The sequence below is a fragment of the Erpetoichthys calabaricus genome, chromosome 1 (assembly GCF_900747795.2).
Source record: "Erpetoichthys calabaricus chromosome 1, fErpCal1.3, whole genome shotgun sequence".
Lineage (NCBI taxonomy): Eukaryota > Metazoa > Chordata > Cladistia > Polypteriformes > Polypteridae > Erpetoichthys > Erpetoichthys calabaricus.
In genome coordinates, this window is record NC_041394.2 from 58989522 (window position 1) to 59015209 (window position 25688).

General features: G+C 38.9%; 1 protein-coding gene and 1 long non-coding RNA gene across 2 annotated transcripts in view; both read right to left on the bottom strand.

Moving 5' to 3' along the window:
* Nucleotides 1-25688, bottom strand: part of LOC114642265 (deleted in malignant brain tumors 1 protein-like) — a 136701-nt gene that overhangs the window by 47912 nt on the left and 63101 nt on the right. Inside the window, 4 exon segments of the mRNA XM_051935175.1 lie at nt 14129-14200; nt 14560-14634; nt 14722-14793; nt 19684-19782. Coding sequence (XP_051791135.1) covers nt 14129-14200; nt 14560-14634; nt 14722-14793; nt 19684-19782 — 318 coding nt within the window.
* On the bottom strand, nt 11157-14679 carry LOC127529645 (uncharacterized). Its single transcript, XR_007936264.1, has 3 exons — nt 14560-14679; nt 14129-14200; nt 11157-11420 (listed from the first exon to the last, which is right to left on the bottom strand). It is a non-coding gene; the product is annotated as an uncharacterized LOC127529645 (long non-coding RNA).

The window sequence follows — 25688 nt, forward strand, 5'->3', positions numbered from 1 at the left end:
AAAAAGTGGATGCTTGCAATTTATTGCCAGGCATTCAAAAGTTGAGAATTTAGGAAGGGGGAGAAGTGATAATTGCAAATTAATCCGATAAATTACAGCCAGACCACTGCCACATCCAGAGCTGTGTGTCTTTTCAAGGTAGGTGTACCCAGAAGGGCAGGACTCAGTATACCTCGGATTTATGCCAGGCCTCAGTCAAACAAATAATGTCAATCCCCCTGTCTACAATGTGATTATAAATTAGACAGGCTTTATTTGTCAGGGACTGAACATTAAAAAGTTCAACTTTGATGTTTAGCAAGGTGTTGCTTTTAACCAGAGGACAAAGAAAGCTGAAACCCACTCCAGGCTTTCCGTCTCGCCTGGACCGCCGCCAAGCAGTGTTTTTAGTCTCCATAGTTATGGCACTCGGATGACATGTTCGGGCTGCCACGGAGCAAAGTGCTGCTGACCACAAGGACGGAATGGAGCTCCCGGTCTTGATGTAAACAAACCGCCGACCAGTTTCCCTATGGACGTAGTGGGGGCGACGGAGGAGTCCAAGTTGTTTCATGACTGTGATGTCAAATGGAAGGCTGTGGTTATTGAGCTCCAACAGTTGCGATGGTAGATATTGAAGCATGCCGGCGAGCGGAGGAGATATGGCCCCGATGTAAATAGTCGGCCGTAGTCCTTATGTGTACAGTTGGACAGCTGTTGTGCAAATTGCAAAGGACTCCAGAAGCAAGACAATCACCAAGATCCCAACGACAGAGCCGACATTCAGGAAATGTAATAGCGGGCCGATGCAGGCCAGCGCTGATAACACAGTGCAAGTCAGGCCAACAAATGTCACAGGTAGGATTTCTCCAAAAGCAACGATATTAAACGCTGTAAGGAGTTAACAGCAAATTACAGCCGCTAAATGGTAAAGTTCTGCATAATATCCAGAAAACAGCTTTAATTAAAATGATATTGAAGTAGTAAAAAGACTTAAGTAATGAATATAGTGTGGAGAAGCGGCGAACAGCCAGCACCTGCGTCCTCTCCCAGCCAGAAGTTCCATACTTCTCTGCCACTCCCAAATTCCTCATACAATACCATAGCTTTTCTCGAGGCACCCTGTCATATGCTTTCTCTCTTTGATTAGATCCTGACATATTTTAAAAATGTTTTGAATAGATCCTTAGGACATCTGTTACCCAAAGAGTTAAAGGTGGTGGTTTGGGATTCTTCCAGGTAAGAAAGATATGTCTACGTGCTAATACTGAGGTAAAGGCAATTATAATTTGTTTGTCCTTCTCCACTTTAAGCCCGCTTGGGAGTACACTGAACACATCTGTAAATGGGTCATGAGTGATTGTGACACCAAGGCTGTCTGATAGGTATTCAAAGATTTTTGTCCAAAACGATGTTAATTTGGTGCACGCCCAGAACATGCAGCCCAGTGAGGCTGGAGCTAGATTGCAGCGTTCACAGGTTGAATGTTGCCCTAGAAACATTTTGGATAGTTTTAAGATAAATGTGCTCGATAAAAATTTTTAAGTTGAATAATTGAGTGCTTTGCACATCTGGAGCTAGAGTGTATTCTGTACATGGCTGCTTACCACTCTTTTTCTGAAATGTTAAGTGAAAGATCCTTTCCCCATTGTGCCCTAGGATCTATGAAAGGAAGGGACTTTAAAACATTTTTATAAAATGTGGAAATGCTATCTGATTCTTCAATACTGATAAATATTTCTTCTGGAATAGAAACAGGTGGAAGGTGAGGAAAATTGGGCAGGTTTAGTTTAGTAAAGTTTCTAGCCTGAAACCTTAATTGCTCATAGGATGCAAAGACATTATCATTGTATATATCTCTAAATGGTTTAATCCCAGACATTTTCCAAGCATTACATACTGTGTATGTTTGAGAGAGTAGAAAAGAGTGGTTATCATGTAGAGGCACAACAGATAAGAGCTTCTCTGTCTTAAAGTGCTTCCTACATCAGTTCCATATTCTGAATGAAGAAAGGGCAATTAGATTATTAGTGTATTGATGATAATTTGTATTTACTGGGGCACAAAGCAAGGAATATAAAGAAGTACTGCAAGATTTTAATTCTATTATAGGCTTGTGTATATTCATTGATATTTGTCAATGTCTAGGGGCCTCATGTATAAACAGTGCGTACACGCAAAAATGTTGTGTATGCTCGTTTCCATACTCACATTGCAATGTATAAAAACTGAACTTGGCGTAAAGCCACGCACTTTCTCATGCCAGCTCAATCCATTGTGTTTTTGGTTTGGTTTTGCAAACTGGCGGCACCCAGTGTCAAAGCAGTGCTACTGCTCCTGGGTGGTTTCCCTTTATTTTTTAGATTGAGATCCCAGATGCAGCTATATCAAATACAATTAAATTAACCGCATATTGGTTATTAGTTTAACGCATCTGCATTGTAATCAACCTGTAACAATATAATGGTCCATGGAATGGCCAAACTATTCCAAATACCATAGTTACTTTAGCGTTGTTACTCTCAGTGCACCACTCAGAGTATTTTAACCCACTGTAACTGAGTGTGGAATTGCAGCTCTACAGCAGCTGATCAGAAGTAGGATTATTGGGATACAGCATCTAGCATATGCTGCCTCAGCCAAGTGCACAGTCTATTTGAACTGTTCTATACTGCAAATGCTTCAGAACCTTTCCTGTAGGGACCTCGCGGTTCAGAAACAGTTTCAACCCAAGAGCTCTAAACGCACTCAATCATTCCATCAAGAACAATTACTTCACTGTAAACATGCACTAGAGTTGTAATATTGCACAACCTGAGCTACTTTATGAACTGTTTGCACTATAAGTACATGTATATTGTACTTATGCTTCCATATTGTATATGTTTCATTGCTTTTTATTGTATTATTATTATTATTATTACTGTTATTTTATAATTTTAAAGGAAAATAAGTTTATAGAGGATTTGCATATTGAATCTCATTGTACTATATAATAATAATAAAGGAATTCAATTCAATAGAAGAAAGCGTGTATTTACATATGATGACAACTGGCTTCTAAGTCAATTTAGATTTTCAAGCGCTATCTTCTTGGAGCTCTTGATATAATTTTTAAGATGAAATGCAATAAAGTATGTATATAACATTATACAGATACATTTTTATCGCAGTAGTAGTGATGAGCTGGCACCCCGTCCAGGGATTGTTTTTGCCTTGCGCTGTATGCTTGCTTGGACTGGCACGACCCTGAATGGATAGATGGATGAAATAATTAAACATACGGTATACTATGAAGAGGGCAGCACGGTGGCGCAGTGGTAGCGCTGCTGCCTTGCAGTAAGGAGACCTGGGTTCGCTTCTCGGGCCAACCCTGTATGGAGTTTGCATGTTCTCCCCGTGTCCTGCGTGGGTTTCCTCCGTGTACTCTGGTTTTCTCCCACAGTCCACAGACATGCAAGGTTAGGTGCATTGGTGGTCCTAAATTGTCCCTAGTGTGCGTTTGTTGTGTGGGTGTGTGTGTGTGTGCCCTGTGGTGGGCTGGCACCCTGTCCGGGGATTTGTTTCCTGCCTTGCGCCCTGTGCAGCAGACCCCCGTGACCCTGTGTTAGGATATAGCAGGCTGGGTAATGACTGACTGACTACGAAGATATTTCAATGTTCCTTAAAAGTTTTGAAGAATATGCCGTTCTTTGCTTACAGATGGCTATACGTTCATTACAGAGCTTATTGTGTGGCGAGTGGTTACATGGAGATAGGAAAGGAAGGACAGGAATTGGGGGTTACTACATTTGAAAGAGACCATACTGCTGCAATAAATTATTTCATTGTGTGAGGCAGGAACAATCTGGATGGGGCATCAGTTCGTCACTATCACTGCGCCACCCGTGTTCCCATGTTTAATACATGCTTTAATTCCTATCATCATGAAAATGATATCAAGTATACATTTCAGTGTTTAAATTATTCAGGGAGCTGTAGTATCACAAATGTAATGGATTCTGTGTCCTGTCGGAGGAAGAGATAGCCCGTTTAAGAAGCACGTAGTGATTCACACACATACAAAGAATTTAATGTGCTACTTTAGTTATGATGGTATTTGAGAAACTAGTAAATTAAATGATTTTAAGATGAAGTTTATGATGTTCTACTTTAATGACAAAATAAACTACATGATTAAAGTGGAAATTTCAAGATTTCCATTGTGTCATTATTTTTTTTCATTTCTCTGTATCCTAATAAGCTTTCATATGACACTCAGATGGTGGGCTACGACTCGCCTTTTCACGGCGACTTTGATATCTGACAACTTCTTTTTTATTTCGGGTACTGTGCAACTTTGTGAACTTGAGCTTCCAAGTTTCTCCGACACTCTATATCACTCGATCAACTTCTTTTTGTTGTTTATACCACTGTTTAAACCAACAAATAGTATGTTTTTTCCTTGCCTCCACTTGGTATTCGCTGAAATTCTTCGATTTTCCCCTGTGCTTTTGCCATTGCTTTTTCACAGAACACTGAGCTTAAGGGCTATTTATATTGATTTTCATATTCAAAGAGGCATAATTCTAGAAGGAGTTGGGGAGTGGCAGCAGGCACGTGCACATGCGCTACTTTTCACGGTGACCAGGATTTATGTAGCGGAAGAACGTGGAAGTTGGCGTACGCACAGATTTATGCATCTGGATTTTTTGTGCATACGAACATTTCCACTTTTGTCTGTACGCCATGTTTTCATGTGAATTCTACACATGACATTATACATGAGGCCCCAGGTGATCTTCAATGAAGTTCTTCCTGTTCCATGAACTAGTCTATGAAGGACTGAGATGAAGAAATTAGAATGCTTAACATGCATATCTTGGTTTGGAAAAGAGAGGCAAGGGTTAATGGGGCATATGGCTTCTGGAACAGATGGGACTTTAACTGAGAACTGGAGGCACCAGTGTTCTAGGGTGGAATGTGAACATGCTAGCTTAGTCAAGAACTGTTTAAAGTGTGCATGCAGGGAGTTTATCACTGGTCAGGTTTATTGCTTCATATAAAGGAATAAACAGTGGTTCTAATAAAAATATGCAAGAAAACTTTGAAAGTTGTCATGAAGTGCACTGGATATAGCATTCTCTATGGACCTACAGTATTGTGAGGATATGCAACTTGGATGTGGTCCTAAATATCTGGAATATTTTATTTAATGTATTGCAACCTTTTGTTTCTCCAAGGATTTCATCACAATAGTCATGTATGCTAGAAAATTCTTTATCAAAGTTAAAAGGTTTGTTCTTCAAAACAAATACAAAGAAAGGATAACCAGTGAGTATACATCAAGTATCAAAATAACTAACACAAAACTTGCTGCCCCTCTGGGTCTCACTAAATGGGTATTTAAGGTCCTGACTGCTAAGGTGTCATGGTTTATCCATGATTTTAGCAAAACTTTTGTTTTGTTTTCTGTTGTGTTTTATTAATGAAAATGCTTTTGTTTGTTGTATAGCTGTTGTGTAGTTTCTGAATGTTCAGTGTTGGCCCTTTTAGGTATGTTGACCTGCAATAGTTGTAGGCCTTTTGAGAGTGATTTTTAATGAATTGACCTTATTTTCTTTTGTATTATTTTTGAGTTTCTGGGCCTATCAGTTGGATATTGCTTTCTTTTTAGGTAATAAATCATTTAAATTTAGATTCAGCCTTTTTGGAATTTGTGGTTTCTCTTTCTCTCTTGTATTATTTGTAAAAAAAAAAAAATCATAAAACCAGTTGGGTGGCTGATCCACTTGTCCACTTGTACAACATAGTGCTATAAGTACCTAAAAATAATCTTCCACTATCATTTCGAACTTTGCATGCTTATTTCTTTCATCTTAATTTAATTCCATATTATGTTTCTGTCAGTCTAAACTCATCATTGAATCAATTCTAATTTCAAAGATCATTGAGCCATTGGCAGGGATTGAACATCCTGGAGTTACTTTTGGGTAATCCCTGGAACCTACTCAAAGTCAGAATTACCCTCTATATGCCTCCTTTCCAGATGTTCACCTGGGGGGCCCCAGTTCTTACTTCATTCAGTTGGGTCTTACTTGTTATTTAAAATGCCAGGAACACTTAGTGGCAAAGTACTGCCTGCCATCAAAAAAGTAAATAAATTTTCCAAACAGGAGCCCGGTACTGTCACCCAGCTGTTTAAGGAAACACCCTTCAATCTCCTGCCTGAAATCCCCATAGCCTTTGAAGTAGTACAATGTCCATGGAAGAGTTATTCTGGGACACTTTCTTGACTTCTGGAGATCACAGCCATCTAATGGCTACCTACCCACTTACTGTGCCACCTTTCCAAAAGTTGGGCAACCTTCTGCCATCCCACATTAACACTACTGTGATTCATGCTAATAGAGTACACAACATTCTTTATTTGTGCCTTGTGTCCTTCTACATCTAGTCTCAATTTCCTTACCCTCATACCACATTGTCAACCTGGCATCTTTTTTGCGATATCTATTTAGGAGAGCACATTAGTGTAGGAGTTAGACTGCTGCCTCTTGGACCCATCATCCAAAGTCTCAATTCCTGTCCAATCTATAAGGGATTTCCTCTGGGTAGTCATATTTTTTTTTTTCTACAACCTCCTCAAGTTTGTGTACATTAGGTGATTTTGCTATTCCAAATTGGCCCTGTGTAAATATGTGTGTACAAGGGTGGACTCTGTGATGAACAGTGTCCTGTCCTGGGTGTATTCCTAATTTATTCCCAATGCTGCTGCTTTACATTCTGAATCATTATCTTGAATGTATAGGATGAACATTACAAAAACGTTCTGAAACATTTACATTGTTTGAAAAACATAAAAAAAAAAACTACTACTTGACTGTAAGTTTTTACCAAATACTGATCTAAATGCATATGAATAACTCTACACTTTTACAATTTTTATTATTTTTGATATTACTTATTAGCATGTAACGTCCAACCCCTTACCCGGCCGGCAGCTACACCTCCAAGACCTGTGGCCTGGATAAACTACTGAGCTGAATCTAAATAACAAGCCGTGCCTCCAACAAATGAAAATTTTCCCCACAATCGACGGTTTAATCAAGCACGACAAAAACAGATATAATTAATCACCTATTTTTACATATTAAATGAAATAACAAGAAAAATAGCAAAATAAATAAATATATATACTGTATCCCTCCACCAAAGCAACAACATGACAACACCATATATATATATATATTGTATATTACACACAATAAACCCTCCCTTGCCCTTGTAACATATAACAAACAACACGAATAACAAAAATGAATGAGATATGGAAAGGAATGGTCGTGAACTTGAGTCCAAGTAACAATTGTCCTGAATGCAGATTACTGGTTAACTGATATGTGGAGTGTTTGTATTTCCCGGAACAAAATGGAACAGCCTCACCGTGAATCCTCAGCGCATGGTGGATGAAGAAGTCCCGACCCCGGGGTCTCTCATGATGAGGGTATTGGAGTAAGTCCGGCGGAATGAAAAACAAACTGGATGCAAAATGCGCAATGTGGAATAAAGCAGGTACAGATGGTTCGTGGTCGTGAAAATGAAAGTCTCCTTCTCTCTCCTCTCCTCTTCTGTTCCCTCATGATTGTTTATATAGTCCTGTGCCGGATGTAATTGATTATTGTACACAGGTGCCTTCCATAATCAAGGGGCTATGGTCTCCCTCCATCATCCATCACCCCCCGTTTTATTTACGGGGACGACATTCGCTGATGCACACATTAAACAGCAAACGGGATAATACAAACAAAACGCACACAATACCAACATTGACAACACTATTACTATGTAGCCCCGCTACAAGCATCCTTGCCATTAACCCTGAGAGTGACTCGAATTTGGAATTTTATGCAAGTACGGTTATTCTTGAGTCACACTCAGGGGAAATGTTACTTGTTATTAGATGCAACTGAGAAGGCAAATTTCATGTTTTCCTGTGTAAACATGACTAAATAAAGAAACCTAACCTAACCTATCCACCTTATAGTGTTAAGCCTAAAACATTTTTGGGGCAGTGTTCTGCTGCCATCTACTGGCTGAAATCAAATCATGTTGCAAAAAATCATGAATATTTCTGTGTTTTCTACCAGTTTATGGTAACTTATCAATATTGAGGAGAGTTGTGGAGCCTTAAACTAAAAACACAGTGGAAACTGAGAAGCCATAAAGCCACATTTTAGATCAAGCTGAATCTGAACCATTGCTTAAATAGTGATAGTGATGATAATATGAATTGGTCATCATACATTGAAGGAGATTCTGACCTGCAAGTTTCAGTGATGTTCATGTTTGGTGCTGACAGTCCTGCGCCTCCTCATTGCCAATTTACAGGTAACCCTGATCTAAAAGTAACTATTGATCATGATTATCTGGATTATTTATGATTTGTTCATGATAGTCTGGTGGGGAAAACACCATTGTTGTTGATACAAACCAAGAGATTGCACTGATCCATAAAACAGTTGTTGCAGACACCCATTTTCAGCAAAGTTGTGAGTGTCATTTTTCAATGATTGCCTGCATTTCAGTAATAAGGACTATGATGAAGACAATCACCAAGTACAGAAACTACAAACTGCGGTAAGTGTCCAGAAGTGTATGTTCCCAATCTTGACTTAAATATTGATAAAAGACTCATGGGTTACAAGGGAGTCTGTTGTAGATATAGTACATCACATGCAAATGGGCATGATTTGGTATCAAGTTTTACATGGTGTGCGAAGCAAACTCTGCATATGTGTGGAAGTTGATACTTTACACTGGTAAAGTTTGTAAAGTGGGGTGGCATTGCTACATCATCTTTGTTGTCACTGGCAGACCATGATGCATATGTCACTATATGACCAACCCGCCTAGTGATATGCCTAATGACTCTAGTCACCTGAAGATGTTAAGCTGCAAATGTGGTACAGTAGATGCATGGAAAAAATGCTAGATGGTTGCAATCAAGAACAAGAAAGACATCTCCCTCCTAAGTACTGATCGTAAAGTAGCAACTGTCAATGTCAATATCCGGGAAAATGTGGAAGTCACTGTGCCTTGCACTTGTGGTAGGTTACAAAGACACAATTTGTGGTGTCAATTGTGCAGGTCATGAAATATCATTGTACCCTATCATATGTAAACAATAGAAAAAATATTGCACAAAAAAATAGATAAAAAAATCTGCTCAGAGCATATCAACCAAAGCACATGTACTAAATCTGCATCAGTATAGCAGTGATTAATGTTTTGGTGTTTACATGTTTCTGTTACTCATTTTGTTGAAAAAAATTAATTGCTTTTGGTTTATTTTTCCCGGGAGTAAACATACTGCTAAGGAGGCTACAAAGCTGTTTACTGAAAGAAGGTTCTGCATGTAATGAGTGTGTGTCATCAGCAGAAATGATTTTCATTTTTTTAACACTACCCTCTGACACACAATCTTCTATATCAGTTCCAGTAATGTGGACTGCATGTTTGATAACCGGCTGGAGCTTTATTAACTTTTGATTTGTTAAACCATCAAGCCATGCCATGAAACTAAACACAATGAAAGAGGGGATCACACTGAGATAAAAGGAGTACATAAGGTCCTTGCCCACTTTAAATAGTCTGCATTTATGAAGGATAAATAATTTGATTGCTTTTGTGTTAATATGCCTATTTAGATTATCATCTAGGTACATTCCTAAGTATTTATATTCAGTCACTGTTTCTACCTCCTCCCCCAAAATGTGTGATGAACATACAGATTTCTGCCATTTAAAGTTAAATATAACTTCTTTAGTCTTTTTGACATTCATAGTAAGATACTTTTTATTGCACCAGTTTACCAAACAGTCCGCATGATTTAAGTAATGGCTTTCATCACCGTATGTCATCAACATACTTAATAACAGAAAAATGGTCATTGTTCTTTCTCAAGTCATTAGTATAGAGTGTAAAATGTAGTGGAGACAGAACACAGCCTTGAGAGAATCGTGTAATTGAATGAAACACGTTTGAAAATGTGTAATGTACTTTAACTACTTGTGAACGATGTCCGGAATTAAAAAAGTAAAAATAAGAGCAAACATTCTTACTGAGGCTGGATGGTTCTGGAAACTTAAGAAAAATCCAGAAATAGTACTCTGACATAGAATCCAGGCTTCTCAAGAAAAGAACAGATAATGATGCCAGATAACTTGCAGAGCACCTTCTTCATTTGACTATTTTTAGTAAGAAAATGTGTGGATATTTTAAAAGGACTTTCGCATGAATGGAAATGAGCACCACAGGCCTATAGTCAATCACACTACTTGGTCTTGAAACTTTGGGAACTAGGGTAATCATTGATCATTGACTGTTTTCACAGCACAGGTACAACAGCACACTCTCAGGGACCAGTTAAATTAAAAACAAATTAAAAACTAGAGAGAGCTGCTTAATGCAGGACTTCAGGGGCCATTCTGATGCGCCATCTGGCTCCAATGCCCTGTTGGTTATGACCTGCCACATACCCAGCCTGTTTATAACAAATTGTTTTTGAAAAACAGATAAATTGAGATTTATGTGATAATGTAATTTACCAGCACTCATCTCTGAGAATCTTAATGACTTCTGTAACAGAAATAGCTTCAAGGAATTATAGTTTAGTCATAAATAATAGAAAAATTGTGTACAATGAGTTCTTATTTACTAATTAAAAACAAAATGATAGTAATGTTTCTTAAGTTTACAGGGCAAACTTTTGCCATCACAAATACAACAGACAAATACGTAAGTTCACCTGCATATTCCAATACATTCCAGGAGTGAGGGTTATGGAGTGGACCACCACAACAAATGGGTGTATTGATATAAATGGAAGGGTGTCACAGTTTTGCCCCAAGCAGTTCTTAAAATGAGTACTTCTGAAGAGCTGGAACTTCAAGAGGTCAAGAGACATTGGAAGTTTGGAAAGAGCCAGAGGCAATCATGTTATGTTTTGGGTCTGAAAGTAAATTGTAAATATTCAGTAGTTGAGACATACGCAGAAAGCATACACTTACAGAGAAGAATTGCATTTACACAGCATTTATTTAATGAAAAAAACAATAGCATCGATTAACACAAACAAAAAAAAAATGTACTTTACTAGTAAAGAGTTAATTAAATAGTTAATTAAATTAGTGCATTTCATAATGTCAGGTTTTTTGTTCAAATCATTTTAAATTGAAATTTTGGTTAAAGCAAAAACATTTTTTAATATACAAACTTTAAAAAATAACTCAAGTGACATGATATATTTATTGTTACAGTAAAGATTTAGACATGTTCATCACACTGTTAAAGGCATCTTTGACCACAGCACGGAATTTAGGGCGATTCTCCTCCAAGAGCCTCATCCTCGATATCATCATATTCAGGAGGTAATGGGTACTCCACGGCACCACGAGAATCTGTAAAAGACAAGCGTACAAGGAGGCTCAAAGAATAATATGAATTTGCCAGGATGTCAACATTAAAATGATTGCTGGTATTCAGATGAATTGTTTTTGTCTAAGTGATATAAAAAAGTCCATTCATCTTCTGTGCCTGGTCTGTTCAAATGAGGGTCATATGGTCAGAAGCCTCTCCTGGAAAGTGTATGTAGGCAGTAATGTATGGTATGCCAGTCTATTACAAGGCATACTCACACTCATTCACGCAGAGCCAAGTTTACAGTTGCCAAAATAGCACATGTCTTTAGGATATGGGAGGAAAACTAGAGTACCAGGAGAAAAGTCAACCATTCTGTTAATTATTAAGTAATGGAGTCTCTCTAATATGTAGCCATACACCACAAAGAACCTATCTATTTCTCTTTCCACATTTGACCTTGAGGTTTAAAAATAGTAAACATTATAACAATAAAAAATATTGAATTTATTTAAAATCTGAAAAACCTGTATTCACATTTTAACAAATGGTAATATTCACTCAAAGACAATGCTGTGTGTTCATAATAATTTGCTGCTAAGCCACCCTGGATATTGTTCTGTCTTCCAAGATGAGCATTTGTACCTGCTTTCTGCTTCACTCCATAGATCTCCCTCCTAATGTTTTTACAGGTAATATCTCACTCTTTTCTTCACCTGTGGTCATTAAATCTGCCATAACCATAGATGACTGTTCTCAATGATCCATTGTCTCTTCTTCCTTTAAACCATCTATAACATTCATTCCTTCTTTATGACTCATGCCCCTCAACTTTTTTGTTCTTTTGCATTCCTTACTGGTGAGGCACTAGTTAACAGCTATTGAACCCTTAAACTCATCCAGAATGCTGATGCTGTTTGTCTTTCTCATCACACCTCTGCGGTGCTCCATCCACTAACTTTCCATTACTGCCAGGATTAATTCCAAAACTCTAGTCCTGACCTGTGACTCCTTTCATAGATTTACTCCTTAAGCTTTCATTGTCTGTTAAAAAAACCCTGTACACTGACTTCTGGGTCAGGTCAGGTTGGGGAGCATACACTGAACAAGTAGATAATGTGTCTCATTTAGGACTCCGCGGTACCCAACGATTCTCCGAAGAGACACAGTAACGAAGGAGTCCATTCTTTGTCTCAGGTCACTGGATAGCGTCCATGTCTCACAACCATATAGCAAACCAGGAAGCACCAGGACTCTAAAGACTTGGACCTTCGTCCTATTGCAAAAATATCGGGAGTGCCACACACCTCTTTCCGGTAACCTCATAACCTCCCATGCTCTTCCAAACCATGAACTGACTTCATAGGCAGAGTCACCAGAGTCATGAATGTCACTGCCAACGTAAGTAAACTTCTCAACGAGGTTGATATTCTCTCCGCAGATAGACACACTGCTGACGACTGTGTCCAAGAGGTCATTAAAGGCCTGGATCTTGGTTTTTATCCAGGACACTCGCAAGCCCTGACACTACAACTACTTGTTCAGTCTCTTGAGAGCGCCAATCAGAGCTTACATTGACTCCACGAAGATCACAGAATTGTTGGCAATGTCAAGATCAGTGAATCTTTGTTCATCAACAGATGACCCACAGCCGCAGGACACCATGGCCCTACCCAACACTCAGTCCATGCAAGCACTAAACAGAGTAGGAACAAGAACACACCCCTGATGAACCCAAGAATAAAAAAAAAACACAGCACTCACAGTACCAGTGTTCAGGCCAGCCATGATATCCAGATATTTTGGGGGGATCCTGCAGAGTTCTTAGGATGTCCCACAGGACAGCTCGATCAACTGAGTCAAACGCTTTATGAAAATTGACAAAGACTGCAAAGAAACGCTGCCGATATTCACATTTGTGCTCCAAGTGAACCCTCAGTGCCAGGATACGGTCGATGGCAGACTTGTTAGGCGTAAAATCAGACATTTCCAGTTGCTGCTAGGTGAGCAAATGATCACGGATCCTATTGAGGATGACCCTAGCAAGAACACACCTGGCACCGAGAGCAGTGTTATCCCCCTGTGGTTGCTGTAATCCAGCTGATCATCCTTCCCTTTCCAGACAAGTCCCATTTTCCAGTCAGTTGGAATGATGCCCGTCTCCCTAATGGAAGCAAAAATTGCTTGCAATGCAAGGAGGACAGCCTTACCACCAGCCTGGAGAAGTTCTCCTCGAATACCACAGATCCCTGCAGCCTTCCCTACCCTCAGCTGGTTCACTACCTGGTGTAATCTCAGTGAGATTGTGTGGTTCACAGCTAATTAGAGGATCAGCCTCAAGGGCAGTGGACCCAGAGATGTCCAATGTCCTAACCTGAGGATCAGTTTAAACAGGGTGCTTCTTAAAAAAACATCTCTTCACATCTCAGGATTATTTACACTTTGAATAAATCGAGCTCTATTCTAAATAATAACAGCCATGTTTAAACCTATTAATTTAATTTACTGTGGGTAAGGTACCAGTTTATTATCGAATTCATACAGAAATATCAGTTTAATCCTGATGCATCTAATTGAAATAATTATTCTCAACAGCCTGCATTACACTTTCAACCAGTCAAATGTATGGACATATTTTATCTTGTGTAAATTGCCTTGTGGTAAAAATTATTAAATAAATGAAGAAATAAATACAGAAGTACTGCATTTAGTGTAACTCAAAACATGGTGGTTTAGCACATATGCATACCGATTGTGGAGTATTCTAAGGGTTCCTCAACATCGTCATAGTTGTAAAGCAGCTCATCATGAGGGATGTTTTCTGTAGAGAGAAAAGTATATAAAATAATACTTAATATTAATTGGTAATACAGTTTGATCAAATTTATCTTGACTGAGCATTTAGGGGATGATTGTATGGAATGGTTGTTATCTATTGGTGCACTTACATGCATTTATTATCTTCTACTGAAAGAAAATAGGACTTTTTTGTCTTTGTGACCCAAAGTGAAGGACAAATCAATTGCCCAGCTAAAGCAAAACAAAAACCTTTGCCTAGATTAAGCATTAAAAAATGAAATCTTATCCTTAACTTATGAGGTTATTGTTGTGTTTTCTCTAATGGCTTACATGAACTGCCTTTATTGTCCTATGTTCCTATAATAACATGCTGTGTAGTACCTGGCAGGTCTTCTGTTTTTCCTATTTCAGTATCATCATAGTAGCCAGGGCCATCCAACGAAGCCAGTTTCCTACCTTAGAAATCATACAATGTTAATTAAATGATAGTGATTTGAAAGCAAATAACCAATAAAAGTGCTAACTACAGTTTTCACTATTTACCTAGAACATGGTCTTGGTCATCGTCCTCAATGTCCTCGTAGTCATATGGTAGCTCATCAGACAGAAAGCTCCCTGAGAATGACAGGCAAAGTCTGTTTCTTTTGCCAGTAAAAAAAAACAAAACTTTTTTGTCCACCCCTTCATATATTTACTAAACATTCTAAGTTCTTCACAGACTTATTTTGAAACTGGAGGCAATCACAACAGAATCAGGTACAAGGCAGGAATCAATACAGGATGAAATTCAAGTCCAGTGCAGGGAACATGAGGGAATAAAAGTGTGCTGGATTCTCACTTGTAATGGATCAATGTTTCATCGAAGGTGTACTTCTGCATTGGGCCCAGTGCTAATGGCATAGACAGTTGCCTCCAGCTATCTTACGTTTGTATAATGAATAAAATAGATTCAGAACATGTATGATTAAAGAGTACAGTAATACCTCGCTATATCGCGCTTCGCCTTTCGTGGCTTCACTCCATCGCGGATTTTATATGTAAGCATATTTAAATATATATATTTCTGGTACATGCTTCCTCAGTTGGTTTGCCCAGTTGATTTCATACAAGGGACGCTATTGGCAGATGGCTGAGATGCTACCCGGCTTACTTTTCTGTCTCTCTTGCGCTGACTTTCTCTGATCCTGACGTAGGGGGATTGAGCAGGGGGGCTGTTCGCACACCTAGACGATAAGGACGCTCGTCTAAAAATGCTGAAAGATTATCTTCACGTTGCTATCTTTTGTGCAGCTGCTTCCTGAAATGACATGCTGCAGGGTGCTTCGCATACTTAAAAGCTCGAAGGGCACGTATTGATTTTTGATTGAAAAACAAACTCTGTCTCTCTCTATCTCTCTCTCCCTGCTCCTGACGGAGGGGGGTGTGAGCTGCCGCCTTCAACAGCTTTGTGCCGCGGTGCTTTGCATACTTAAAAGCAAACAGCCTATTGATTTGTTTGCTTTCCTCTGTCTTTCTGACAGACTCTGCTCCTGACGCGCACTCCTTTGAAGAGGAAAATATGTTTGCATTCTTTTAATTGTGAGACGGAAACTGTCATCTCTGTCTTGTCATGGAGCACAGTTTAAACTTTTGAAAAAGAGACAAATGTTTGTTTGCAGTGTTTGAATAACGTTCCTGTCTCTCTACAACCTCCTGTGTTTCTGCGCAAATCTCTGACCCAAGCATGACAATATAAAAATAACCATATAAACATATGGTTTCTACTTTGCGGATTTTCTTATTTCGCGGGTGGCTCTGGAAAGCAACCCCCGCGATGGAGGAGGGATTACTGTATTATTGTCATTTCGAACAACCCATAGCAATTTCAAGTACATTTGATTGCACTTGAATGTTGTAACAACCAGAAATGGTAATGTCTAATACTCAAAACCAGAGGTTCTCAAACTTATTTTGTCTACCGCCCACTTTGAGAATCAATTATTTTCTAGTGCCCCCCAAAATTTTTAACTTTACCACATCTTAAAAATCACAAACGCAGTCATTACTTTAATTATAGCGTGCCATATGTGTCTTATCCTGTTTCTGAGTTCAAACTTACATTTTAAATGAGACTTTCTAACTAACGGGAGCAATAAAAACGCAACTTTATAATGTTTAAAAAGACTTTTATTCAAATTAAAACAAACATTTCAATTAAAATTTTAAAACTTATCTAATGAGGCGGCACGGTGGCGCAGTGGGTAGCACTGCTGCCTCGCAGTTGGGAGATCTGGGGACCTGGGTTCGATTCCCGGGTCCTCCCGGCGTGGAGTTTGCATGTTCTCCCCGTGTCTACGTGGGTTTCCTCCGGGCGCTCCGGTTTCCTCCCACAGTCCAAAGACATGCAGGTTAGGTGGATTGGCGATTCTAAAATTGGCCCTAGTGTGTGCTTGGTGTGTGGGTGTGTTTGTGTGTGTCCTGCGGTGGGTTGGCACCCTGCCCAGGATTGTTTCCTGCCTTGTGCCCTGTGTTGGCTGGGTTTGGCTCCAGCAGACCCCCGTGACCCTGTGTTTGGATTCAGCGGGTTGGAAAATGGATGGATGAACTTATCTAATGTGAAGGATGAATCTGATGATTTTTAACAAGTTTGTTAATATCAGGTTCGAATTTACTTAAAAACAGCCGTAAGTCACCGCGTTCGGTAACATGCAAACGATTCCTCTTTTTAGTTAGCAGCGTTGCCACAGCACTAAATCCACATTCACACAAATATGACAATGGGAATGCTACCAAAAATCGTTGAACAATCGACCAAAATCCAGGGTACAATTGTGGGATTGGCTTTTGTAGCCAAAATTCTTGGTAGCCATTTTTGAATTTGATTTTTATTTCTTCGTTCGTTGTCAGTTCTATAAGTTCTTCCTCAAGCTGGAATGATCCTGCTGTGTTGACATTTGAAAAAGGATCCAACACCCAGTCCGGTATTTCCAATTTTAAAATGTCCTGGAACCATTCTTTGAAATCACTGTGGAGGTTCTCCAAATGTTGGCAGTAAACAAGCAAGTCATTGTTGATGAAGGGTACTGCTGATAAATTAGGGAAATTGTGAAACTCACGTCTGCCGATGTTTTTCTTGTGTAAGAGCAGTTTGGCTACGAAAGCAGCAACGATATTTTTTGTTTTAATCAAGTTCAAGTCGTCACCTTGAAGTTGGAGATTGATATCATTAAACAATTTATACAGGTCTGTCAAGTTCGCAATATCATTCTTTGATGTGATGAGGTTGTTGCATAATTCTGTGTCTTTGTTTTCCAAGAACTCTATCACAGAGTCAAACAGATTATAAAATCGAGTCAGACAAGTACCTCTTGATAGCCAACACACTTCTGTATAAAACAGCAATCAATTGAAATCTTCATCATTAACAACACAAAGCTGATTAAATAATCTGTCATTTAAAGAGCTCTTTCGGATTTTATTGACTGCTTTGATGACATGTTGCAGTGATTGAAACAGCCGTTCACTCAAATTTCTCGCAACCAAATGTTGTCGATGAATGACGCAATGAACAGCGAGCACATCTGGAATTTTATTTTTTAAGTACGCTATGAAGCCTTTGTGACGCCCTGTCATAGCCGGAGCGCCATCCGTAGCAGCTGATATAATATTCTTCAAGGGAATTTCTTTCTCATCACAAAACTTTTCCAGTGTATTAAATATGGTTTCTCCGGTTGTATCTGTCTCTAAATTTCTAACAAATAATAGTTCTTGACATATTTTCTCATCTTTAATAAACCTCATGTATGACAACAATAGTGCTTCGTTAGTTGGTAAAGTGGACTCATCCAACTGAATTGAGAATTGACTAGTCTTCAGATGATTGCACAATGAGTCTTCAATATTTTCTGCCATTTCATCAATTCGTCTTTGCACAGAACTATTGCTCAAAGGAATTTTTCGAATAATATCTGCCGCTGGTTTATGGAGCACAGTAGTTATTACTTCTTTTATTGCCGGTAAAATTAACTCTTCTCCAATAGTGTGTGGTTTGCCTGTTTGAGCAATTAACAAAGAGATATTGTATGAGGCTCGAAGTCCGTCATCGTCTTGCTTAGAAGCCGCTGAAAAAAGTTTTGATACAGTTGGCTGAGCTATGTACTTCTTTTCCAGGTCTTGAAAATAGGCCACATTTTTTTTCCTTATCTGGATGCATTTTATTCAAATGATCTTGTAGCCTAGAAGGCTTCATCGCTTCATTCGAAAATGTTTTTTGACAAAGAAGGCACATAGGCGAAGATGGATTTGTGGGATTTTCAACAAATCCGTATTTAATATATTCCGCACTGTATTGCCGTCTCTTCTTTTTTGCTTCCGACATGGTTTTGTCTTTACAAATACGTGAGTAAAGTATTGAGCTTAAAAAACTTTCTAACGATTGCGCACGAAAACGCTAATGAAAATAAAAGAAGTATTACATACTCTTATATAGGATTAAAATACAGCACGCTCCGACAGGAATAAGACAAACATGCACAAACTCGTTTACCTTATTCGACGGAATTCGTACTGAGCAAGTTAGAACGGTAACTGTCATTTTTATCGAAAATAAAAAATATAGAAAATAAAAAATATCGAATTAAAAAATGGCGAAATTTTAGTATAAATAAAAAATTGGTTTAGGGGTTAAGGCTAGGGCTAAGATTAATTTTTTATTTATACGAAAATTTCGACATTTTTTAATTCGATATTTTTTTATTTTCTATATTTTTGATTTTTGATAAAATCGACCGGAATCAGTTAGAACAAGTATCGATGATCCTGCCGCTTGATACAGGATTGCACAAATCGCGTTGTTTAATAAAAACTTGTTAAAACTTGATTGCTCATGGGCTACCTACGAAAGCCATGATAAATTATTTATATTTATACAATCAAACAGGACAGGAATAAGAACAAAATAATCGATGTAGTATAGTAGGTAGGTTTTGATTTTAGTTTACAATTTTAAAATATTAGAAAAAAAACACAAATCAGCCATCGCCCCCCTAAACCGCTTCAACACCCCCCAATTTTCTCTGGGCCTTTTAACGCCCCCCTGTAGGCCTCCAGCGCCCACAAGGGGGCGTTATCGCCCACTTTGAGAAAGACTGCTCTAAACTGTTAAATAACTTCCAAGAATAAAGGCACTCTAGTTTCATGAAACTGGCATAAATGAGCTTCAGTGTGTTTTTCTGCCATTGCCTTTATGTGCAAAATTCAATTTGTACATTAAAGGAAAAATCTGTCACTTCAACATTTAAAATTGATATGAGTAACTGAGTCAACAGCCACTTAAGAATAACTCATGATGGAATTAAGTTAACTTGTATTATGAAAACATAGTGTGATTATTTGTAAACTGGAAATTCTCCAGTCACACATGTAATATTTGACTGTGTTAACACAGGAAGTACAGAGCACGACTAGCTGCTAGCACACTTTCCACCTACAGAAGCCCTTCTACTCCTCTGCTGTGTTCCATCTTACCTTTTCTTGGTGCTCCATAAGTCCCCTGTCTGGCCAGTTTATACTCAATTTCCTCATAGACTGCATTATTGATGGGAAGAAGTTCATCCATGGCCATTCCTGGAAGAATATAAGGACTGTAAGGAATGTGATAATCGACCATTGCAACAAGTTTAGTGGTGCAGTATTACTTGTACTTAGTATGGGGACACCTCCATACTACTAAGGTACTCACATTTATTTGTGTCCTGCAGTTGTTGGTGCTTATTGGATACATTACATATAAAATAAGTGGCCTGTCTGGGGCCGCATGTTTACAATATTGCTTCAATTCCACACAAAAATTTTCTTTATGCTACAAAGGCAAAAAAAGGATTTATGTAAAAGTATGTATGCCATGTCCCATGTCAAGTTCCTTTATAAATCTCTTATCAACTTAAAAGTATGTGTGCCTGCATTCACATTAGCCACTCCTTACACCTCCCACCAGTAACCATATGTGGTTTTAAAAAACTGACTTTTTGAAAATTCATGATCTAGTCACCATATAAATTTGGCCATGTTCTTGAGTGATATCATTACTTCAGACCACAGGAGAACACAGAAAACTCATTGAATGTGTGGTATTACTGACATTTGATGGAATTTAATTTCAAATAAATGGTATTTTTCCCTAAATTTTAAGGTCACAGGTCATGTAAATACATTACTCCAAGAATTAGGTGCATGGTGACACACTGCTGCCTCATAGTGAGGAGTCTGGTGGCCACATCCTGGGTGATCACAGCATGGAGTTTGCACATGAGGCTACGTGAGTTTTCTGTCCAAAGTCAAGCAGGTTAGGTAAATTGGTGATGCTCAGCCAGTGTGTATGGTTGTTCAACCTGCGATGGGCTGGCACCCTGTCCAGAGATTGTTTCTGCCTGTGTCCGTTGCTTGCAAGGATATGCTCTAGCTGCTACCAGTCCTGGAAAGGGGGCTTAGACAATGGCTGGATGAATGAATATTATAATCCATCCTGCCAAAAAACAACTTTTACTTGCACGTCACCAGTCCTAAAAACAGATAAATACTCAGGAAAATTTCACTTACAGGTTAGTTCACTGTTTCAGATTTAAGTTTAAATTAGGTTATTTCAACTTGAATAGATTCTTTACAGTATTTTCCCAGTTTACACACCAGAAAGACACTCTTGTCAGCAAACAGATCGTCAGTAGTCAGCATGAGTGATTAAACTGTAGTGTGTGTGACTACAGTTTATGGATGCCTATACAAGCAGTGGTGTGGCTGTCTGAGCAAATCTCCATCACACATATTCAATTTGGAAAATATTTTTTAAAAATGTGGTGTCTGTCTCTGTAATGAAGCAAATAAATAACTGGAAAATACTTCAACCTTCAAATTATTTCACTAAGTAGCATCCAAATGTATTTTATGCTATGAATATATTTTTCAACTTCTTAAAATAAGAAAGTGATTATTTTGCCACAATCAAAATATGTAGACAAACAAACAAACACAGAATTTTCTGTCATTATAATATCATTAATGGTATTTGTTTTCTATTTTGTGAGGGTGACTGACTTATAAGCTGTTTTAGATGTCCTAGAACTGTTGTCTTGGACTTGTGTGCTGAACTGGGGCCTACATTACAACATTTACACGATCCTTGTTCTGTTAATGATTTAGAACAACTTGGTTTAGAAAACAGATGGATGGATGAACATCACAATGTGACTAGGGTGTCAATGAACTGCGGAATGAAATTAGATTTTCTGTTCAGTTCATTGTCTTGTTGCCTGGAGTTGCTAAAATGCCAACACCAAAAAAGTCTGCACAGGACTTACAAATAGTTTAAACCTTCTGTAACTTCATGGCAGTTTTCATACCAAGTTTGTGTTTTATAAATCCTGACTTTTGCGTAAGAAATGGCTTAGACATGTTTCCAAACATAAACACGTTTTATACTTGTGTGCATAAATGGATGAGCACAGGTTTTCTACTTTTGTTATTTATTCTTATCATATTTCCTTGTTATTGTTCCACAGATCAAAGATGGCTGTCATGGAATGTGGTCACATAACTTAATGTATGTGGCCACTTTCCTAATGTGTTATGTCAAGTGACATGTCATGTTGCAATTGAGCCACACTGCATAAGATGGCCTGCTCAATGGTAAAAACTCTCAGGTGTTCACCTCATGGAAAAATGGTTTTGATGTTTTTTTTTCTTAGGTTTACTCTTTTGACTGTGCTTTTTTGACATTCATTGTTTTGTTTATTGAACTGTTTTTTGTGTTCCTGTATATACAGTGCATCCGGAAAGTATTCACAGTGCATCACTTTTTCCACATTTTGTTATGTTACAGCTTTATTCCAAAATGGATTAAATTAATTTTTTTCCTCAGAATTCTACACAGAACACCCCATAATGACAACATGAAAAAAGTTTACTTGAGATTTTTGCAAATTTATTAAAAATAAAAAAATTGAGAAAGCACATGTACATAAGTATTCACAGCCTTTGCCATGAAGCTCAAAATTGAGCTCAGGTGCATCCTGTATCCCCTGATCATCCTTGAGATGTTTCTGCAGCTTAACTGGAGTCCACCTGTGATAAATTCAGTTGATTGGACATGATTTGGAAAGGCACACACCTGTCTATATAAGGTCCCTCAGTTGACAGTTCATGTCAGAGCACAAACCAAGCATGAAGTCAAAGGAATTGTCTGTAGACCTCTGAGACAGGATTGTCTCGAGGCACAAATCTGGAGAAGGTTACAGAAAAAATTCTGCTGCTTTGAAGGTCCCAATGAGCACAGTGGCCTCCATCATCCATAAGTGGAAGAAGTTCGAAACCACCAGGACTCTTCCTAGAGCTGGCCGGCCATCTAAACTGAGCGATTGGGGGAGAAGGGCCTTAGTCAGGGAGGTGACCAAGAACCCGATGGTCACTCTGTCAGAGCTCCAGAGGTCCTCTGTGGAGAGAGGAGAACCTTCCAGAAGGACAACCATCTCTGCAGCAATCCACCAATCAGGCCTGTATGGTAGAGTGGCCAGACGGAAGCCACTCCTTAGTAACAGGCACATGGCAGCCCGCCTGGAGTTTGCCAAAAGGCACCTGAAGGACTCTCAGACCATGAGAAAGAAAATTCTCTGGTCTGATGAGACAAAGATTGAACTGTTTGGTGTGAATGCCAGGCGTCACGTTTGGAGGAAACCAGGCACCGCTCATCACCAGGCCAATACCATCCCTACAGTGAGGTATGGTGGTGGCAGCATCATGCTGTGGGGATGTTTTTCAGCGGCAGGGACTGGGAGACTAGTCAGGATAAAGGGAAAGATGACTGCAGCAATGTACAGAGACATCCTGGATGAAAACCTGCTCCAGAGCACTCTTGACCTCAGACTGGGGCGACAGTTCATCTTTCAGCAGGACAACGACCCTAAGCACACAGCCAAGATATCAAAGGAGTGGCTTCAGGACAACTCTGTGAATGTCCTTGAGTGGCCCAGCCAGAGCCTAGACTTGAATCCAATTGAACATCTCTGGAGAGATCTTAAAATGGCTGTGCACCGACGCTTCCCATCCAACCTGATGGAGCTTGAGAAGGTGCTGCAAAGAGGAATGGGCGAAACTGGCCAAGGATAGGTGTGCCAAGCTTGTGGCATCATATTCAAAAAGACTTGAGGCTGCAATTGCTGCCAAAGGTGCATCGACAAAGTTTTGAGCAAAGACTGTGAACACTTATGTACATGTGATTTCTCAGTTTTTTTATTTTTAATAAAACCTCAAGTAAACTTTTTTCACGTTGCCATTACAGGGTGTTGTGTGTAGAATTCTGAGGAAAAAAAATGAATTTAAATCCATTTTGGAATAAGGCTGTAACATAACAAAATATGGAATAAGTGATGCACTTTGAATACTTTCCCGGATGCACTATATATATATATATATATATATATATATATATATATATATATATATATATATATATATATATATATATATATATATATATTTAGAGAGAGAGAGTAGATACAGCGGAACCTCGGGTCACAAGCATCTCTGAACACGTACAAATCGGGCTACGACCAAAAAGTTTGCCAAACTTTTGCATCTGTTCACGACCACGCACTCGCATGACGAACAAGCCTGTTTCCCTTCCAGTTCTGCACGTGTTCAGTCTCTCCCTGTGCATTCCCTGCACAGCGAGCAAGAGAGAGAGAGAGAGAGTGAGCAAGTGAGTGAGAGAGCCCAAGCAGAAGAAGTAAACATTACAGAAGAAGTAAGTAAACATTTAGTTTACTATTACACTGTGTATTCTATGGTATCCATATTACTAACCGAGAATGCTAAACCGGATGGACGCAGGGACATCCGGCCATGGGCCGTAGCCGCAAAAAGACGTACTGCGCAGGCGCCCCAAGAAATGAGGCGGCCCGAGAGGCGGACAAGACCACAGAAAAAAGGAGTGAGCACAGAAAAAAGGAGTCAAACACAATTCACACTATGCAGCATAGGTGGATCTCATTACAATAAGGCACTATTAACCGTTCAACCGCAGAAAAGGCTCCATATTAACAGTGAGTGCAATACTCCTTATTACTTATCCATATTTCTAGAAGAAAAAATGTCTCGGCTCCAAAAACGCAAAGATCAACTAAAGCTTCTAACTAACGATGTACCTAAAAGTAAAAACTTTATGAACTGCATTAGATCCTACAATAGTTCATTTGCTTTTGCATCTACCGGAGTAAATATCAGGCCACCAAAAGGCAATGGCCCATACTGCTTTCGCATATGTGCACAAATACTGCATCGCATTGGAACAGTGCACCCTGAAACAAATCAACAACGCAAATATGCACAAATCTACATCCTAGATCCACATGACGCAATCTATCAATCAAAGTGCTGCATCGCAACAGGCACGGATTCAAAACGAAACACCTCCCGTCTCAGACATACGTTAACGGCAAGGAAGGCTACAACGGGCTTCTCACACAGCACAGGCAAATCAATTACAGCTCCAAAACAACACGTCCCAAATACTACACATGCAACAACACGCCTCTCAAACGGCACAAGCAAAACATACACCAGGAAAATTCATTCGGATTAATGAATGTCATTTGCAATCATTGTCATTCAGTTCACTTCCCTGAAGAAACAACTGGCAATACAAGTAATACATTTACACGTTGTTGTCAAAAGGGTCAAATTAGACTGCCTCCTTTACATTCATATCCTGAATATCTACAGAAGCTTCTAACTAACGATGTACCTGAAAGTGAAATCTTTATCAACTGCATTAGATCCTACAAATCGGTATCCACTATGAACATTAACGGTGGCACTGCACGTGACATCCGTCTTGCAAAAATGTTAATTATTGATGAATGTACAATGGCATCCAGTCACTTACTCAACACCATTCATAAACTTCTACAAACGTTTATGAATAATAATATTCGCTTTGGAGGAAAGGTACTTTTATTAGGAGGAGATTTTAGACAGTGCTTAGCTATTCTTCCACATGCCATGCGCTCAGCTATTGTTGAGTGCACTTTAAAATACGCAGACAATTGGCATTGCTTTCAAAAGATACAGTTAGTAAAAAAGATACGATGTCCAGAACCAGATCATAACAATTGCTTATTACAACTAGGAGATGGTACACTCACCAATACAGATGGACTTCACCCACATATTATTACAATTCCTCAAGCCTTTATCTGCGACGACTTATTGACAGACAGATTTGGAACAGCAATCTCATTAGACCAAATGCCCCTTTTAACACAACGCACTATATTATGTCCAAAAAATATTAATGTGGAAAACATAAATACCCAAGTCATTCCATTACTTCCTGGAGAGACACAACTCTTTCTAAGCTCTGACAAACTTGACTCTGATCACAACAATAAACATCTTCATTGACATTACAAGTTCTGACCTGGAATTACCTTTTACACTTAAACGGCGTGTACAAAGAAATTTTCCAATAAACCTTTACACTG